The sequence below is a fragment of the Agrilus planipennis genome, unplaced genomic scaffold, assembly GCF_000699045.2.
Source record: "Agrilus planipennis isolate EAB-ADULT unplaced genomic scaffold, Apla_2.0 scaffold354, whole genome shotgun sequence".
NCBI classification, from domain to species: domain Eukaryota; kingdom Metazoa; phylum Arthropoda; class Insecta; order Coleoptera; family Buprestidae; genus Agrilus; species Agrilus planipennis.
Genome location: NW_020439026.1, coordinates 76,729 through 81,882, shown reverse-complemented (window position 1 = coordinate 81,882; position 5,154 = coordinate 76,729). Strand labels below are relative to the sequence as shown.

The following is a 5,154-nucleotide window of genomic DNA, read 5'->3' as shown; positions in this document are numbered from 1 at the left end:
GACAAAACAGTATTATATGAAAATAAATAAAAGTAAAATAAAAATACTGGCATACAAGGAAAAAAAAATAGGGAAAGAGCAAGTGGCCGATTTTCGGTATTTAAGAAGTCAGATAACTCAGGATGAAAGGAGCAGTAGAGATATAAAACAGAGGATAGCGCAGAAGTTAAGAGGAGTAAAGGTACACCTAGATCAGATTACTGTTCACAAATAGTATGTGGGATGTTCTACTTTAAGGAAATGCGAAGATTACCTCAGGATAGGAAAAAGTGGCCGCAACCACGTGCAAACAAATAGTTTTAGTTAATGGAGATGAAACAAAAGTATATTTTATATATACACATACATATTTAAGTAACAATAATAAACAAACATGAAACAAAAACTGCTAAGCGTAAACATTAAACATGGGTAGACACTTTATTCATATTTTGATCATACATGTCATTATTCATTATGTACACCGCATGGTAACATTCAATTATTACTTACAAAACAGTTTCGCATTATTAGTTAGATTAATTTATGAGCATTACAACTTCTAAAAATATTACTGTAACAGTACATACATACTTTCGTATCATCTGCGCTTTATGGAACAACAATATCGTCAGGACAACATACCCCAATGTACCTAAAACAGGGTAAATTGATTAATAATTCAGAATCATCAAAAATACGCTGATGATAATCGAAAAGCATCAACAATATTTCAAAATTTAGCTTGTCTCAACTTTTTTGAACTGAAACTTCTTTACGCACGGTAGGGTAAGTTCGTTTCATGCGAGTTGCTATGTAACGAAATCATGCAACGGATGTGCCCCTCTGCTCGGACACATAGTCGAGTTCGTAGTGGGGATCGCTTCAATGCAACGTTCGTTACAGGCAACTCCGGCATGTATAGTGTAAAAAAATTCATAGTGTACAAATAATACCATTAAACCAATTCCTTAACCCCTATCCCGGTATGTTTGTGTGTTTGAAGAAGTTTCACTTTAGCGTGTTGTATAATTACACGTTGTATTTTTTTTTATTTAGCTACTTTTGATCTAATACATATGCGATAAAGAGAATTAAATTTCGGATAAGATTATATTGTACCTAAGTACTTATTCTTGAAAAGTGTAAATTAGAATGTCTAATATATAGATTTATATCGATACAACCTTTTATAAATAAATTATTATTATGTCATATTGACCAATACTTACTTGTCTAGGGGACAAAAGTGTTTTATAAGATCATCAATCTTCATCAAAAATATCAAAGCGGTACCACAATTGCTTATAAGAGTGCAATTTCCAGAAGCGTTCAAAGGTGGTGCATTTGAACAAGCGTGGGTTGGCACAGTAGCATTAAAACTTAACTCAAAGTCACCTAAAACGTAAATGTAATTTATTCTGAAGAAAAAATCAAACAATAACTTCTGATCAAAACTCTGTGGAAACTGTCAGAATGTGAGTCGCGATTTTGTTCGTTCTTATCAGCACTTCCACGGCCACCTCTATCTAACAAGCCGTGAAGTAGGAAATCTGGCAACATAGCGAGCGGGTCTACTTCAAGAACTAGATGCTTGTACGCCGGGACTTCAACGAGCTTATTCATGTTTACATGCGCTGTATGAAAATCTGATGTTTTTTTTCTATTAAAAACATTCAGTAATGAACNATTTCATCGATCACATTGCAAACTTGCACGTAGGTGTGTAATACTGAATAGTGCAGTGCTATAAAAACTTTACAGCTACATGATGGAGAAGTAAACATTGCCGATTTTATCAAACGTCAAAGATGAACAAATAAACATAAACAGTTTAGTACTACACGTGTTGAGATTAAAAAAATTAAATAAGTGCATCACAGGCCAAATCTTCACAGCCTACTATGAAAACATAAGCACAAATGAATTAACAAAGAATATAAGTTACTTTAACATTAATCGGTAAATGTGTATTATCTGAATAATTGTAATTTTATTAAGACTAATTTTCACACTATTGCCTTTCTGCGGGTGATTATCAAAAAAAGTCAAATAAGTCTCCAAAACTTTCGCACATACCGAAAACAGGCTATGGAAGAAGCTAGGATGCAAAGTACTTTTCCTTCAAAACAAAAGATAAAATCGTTAGTAGATGAAATTTATGTTTCTCAAAAAATGTCATAAAAATCAAAAAATAATGGGTGCAACTTCTAATGAAAATAATTTAGCTAAAACAGTTCTGAGCATTTATGATTTGTTCTGCATTCCTCCATACATGTGAAATTACTAATAAGTGTTCAAAACATTTTAATATACATAATAGATCAATTTCATTTTACTATTTCCTGTGAATTTTACGAATCATTTGCAAAATTCAAGATTGAATTATGTATTCTAATGTTAAGGCATGCTACTCGTGGACCCTCAAGTAAACCGGCATGGCCGACAATTTGCGGCGTTGCCACATACTTGTTCATGGCTTGTAAGATAGAGGTGGCTGTGGCACTCACAGACAGTTGCCACGTAATAACGTTCAACCTGAACTGCAGGCGAATAACAGCGTTTAATAAATAACCAGAGTCAACATAGTGCAGATTTTTCACTAATTCTGGGATAATTATTTTAAACAAGGTTATTTTTAATTAAGTGTATCTGCGTGATTGTTCTGTTACGTAATTCTTGCTAACATTTCCCTGTTAATAAAAAAAAAACTAACTTTTCAGAAAGTCTTATTCATAATCGTAAGGAATGATACGAAAATAACAAACATTAAAATTATTGAAAGAGCAAAAGTAAAAAATGCTGCAAAACTCGACTAGTACAAAATCATTGTTACTCTTGATAATGGGCCGTGCTAATGTCTAATATGTCTGCATAATGATTCAGCCAACCATCTCAAATTGATAATGTGCCTTACTTTTTTAATTTACTAAAGGTTTATCTGATACCTACCTTATTCTTTAACTAAATTAATATTAACTCACCTGTTGGAAAATGAATTGTTCCATTTTCACTAAGTTCATCTTTTAACCATGGAAATGAACTTAACGGATCATCTGTTGCAGGCAGCATTGTGATAGCAGAATCTAAAATATTATTACAGTATTTATTTATTGTGTAAATTAGAAAGCATTTATTTGTTTTATTATAAAGAATTCTATTCACAAATTCTAAGAAAGAAAAATTTATTTTTCAATACTTCTTTTAATTTAATTGAACAAATCTTAAGATTGATATCGCAAATATCAACTTTTTTTACTAAAATTCATCAAAGTTTATTAATGTAGATAAATATACAAACCTTCTGAGTCATATGCAATTGGTGCTACAGGATCAAATGAGGAAAATGCGCTAACTGAAACAAAAAATTATTTTACACTTATTGTTGCAATAATAGATTATTTTTTTTTTTTGTGACTTGTCCTGAAGTGTGAAAGGAGCATGCATACAGCAGGTATTCAATACATTATAGTGAGAGTGGTCCATAGTAAAGGAACATCCTAATTACGGATCAAATATAGGAAGTAAATGGCCAAAAGATTAAGAAAGTCCTTTTGTTTGCGACCTAATTGCGGATTAGGTAAACGTGTGGTGACGTAACTATCGGTGCTCCATAGTACACGAATCCCTAAGCCAGAGGGCCCTTGCCCAAAAAATTAATATAAGCAATTAAGTTAATTTCAAATTAATGTTTGATAATTATTAAAATATTAACCGCTACTAAATGTAAAAACTTAAAAAAAAACTTATTGAGGTGTTGAAATAAAATAATATTGTTGGGATAGGATTGGGAGAGCAGTTAAATCAGGGCTGGATCGGGATAAGTAAGCAACTTCCTAACAGGGCAACGATAGGGCAACTAGGCCAGGGTCCTATATGAATAAGCAATGATTTTCATAATAGGACACCCCTTCTGCTACCCTCAGGGACCAAGTATGGATTTCGTAATACAACTAAAATGAGTAAAATTTTTTTCTGCTGCTTCATTTACAAATTTATTTACAGTGTTGAATCATTTCTGTAGATATTCATTTTCAGTCCATGTTGCGTCATTTTCGAAGAGTTGCGTTATAAATCCTAATTTTTCAGAATTTGTTTGAAGTTCTTATTTATGAAATACAGAACTTTTTCTTCTTCAATATTGCTATTTTTACAAACCACAATGCTACATCATGAATCTTTTGGTCGTAACCGAAATATCGTCACAGAAAAAATAAAACAACATTAAGGTACCATCAAATAGTTTACTTTTCTATTATCTACGGCATAAAATATTTTTTTATCAATACAACGGTGTGTTGCTGGCATGTGGCTCATTAAACGAAGTCCTACAATAAAGAGGCATAACTATTTTTTTTGACTTAATATTAAAAAAAAATATTCGGAAACAATAAATTGCTTTAGACATTCATGGTTCATGACTAAATGCCCTGGGAGATAGATGGTCACGCAGGTCAGTTCTTCTCCAGGAAAAAACTTAGAAAGTAATTCTTTAATAATCACGAAGTTATTGCAATGATGAAGTTGCCTGCGACAATCTTCGATCAATTATGAGTAGGATAAAATCACCACAAAGTTTTAAAAAGTTATCACTAAGATATTCAGGAAGTTATTCAACCCTACAATTAGTTCATCGGTACATTACTTTGTAGTATCCTGCACACAAAATATTTATAATTTTCCAATCTACTGTTTAAAAAGCTGGGCTATAGTGTTATTTGAGAATTTGTTTGTCTTTCTTTACTTTTTTCTCCCTTGTTTTCTTTTTCTTGATTTTTGAGTAGATGCTTTAATGTCACGCGTAGGATTTCCTGGAAATTCTGTTTTATCAACGTTGTCTTTCAATCTGTATACAATGGATTTCACAGAAACTTTACCATCACAACTTTTTAAGCTGGTAACGCGAATAATGTAAATAAACATACAACCTTTGGTGGTTTAGAAACTTTTTTAATAAATACTTTCACGTTCAGTATTGTGACAAAAGTCTTGTTCATGTATACCCTGTTCTAGGCCTCGCCCTTTATGGAAACTTTTTCGTAATATAATAGGAATTATAATAAAACATCCTATCACGAAAAATAAACAATTCATTGCAAAAACTGCAGATGAACATGATGCATGTAAATCCTTTTTAGGGACCTTTGTTGAACGGGTCATAAAATGAAATATTTT

General features: G+C 32.0%; 1 protein-coding gene across 1 annotated transcript in view; it reads right to left on the bottom strand.

Annotated features, from left to right (window-relative positions):
* Window positions 1–395: 395 nt before the first annotated feature.
* The window catches only part of LOC108742415 (inter-alpha-trypsin inhibitor heavy chain H4), a 14,863-nt gene continuing 10,104 nt past the window's right edge, over window positions 396–5,154 (bottom strand). Inside the window, exons 10-13 of the mRNA XM_025976425.1 lie at window positions 3,281–3,334; window positions 2,964–3,065; window positions 1,212–1,377; window positions 396–634 (exon numbers count right to left, since the gene is read on the bottom strand). Of these exons, the coding sequence (XP_025832210.1) occupies window positions 592–634; window positions 1,212–1,377; window positions 2,964–3,065; window positions 3,281–3,334 (365 nt within the window). The 3' untranslated portion in view covers window positions 396–591. The remainder of the gene's footprint in view (window positions 635–1,211; window positions 1,378–2,963; window positions 3,066–3,280; window positions 3,335–5,154) is intronic.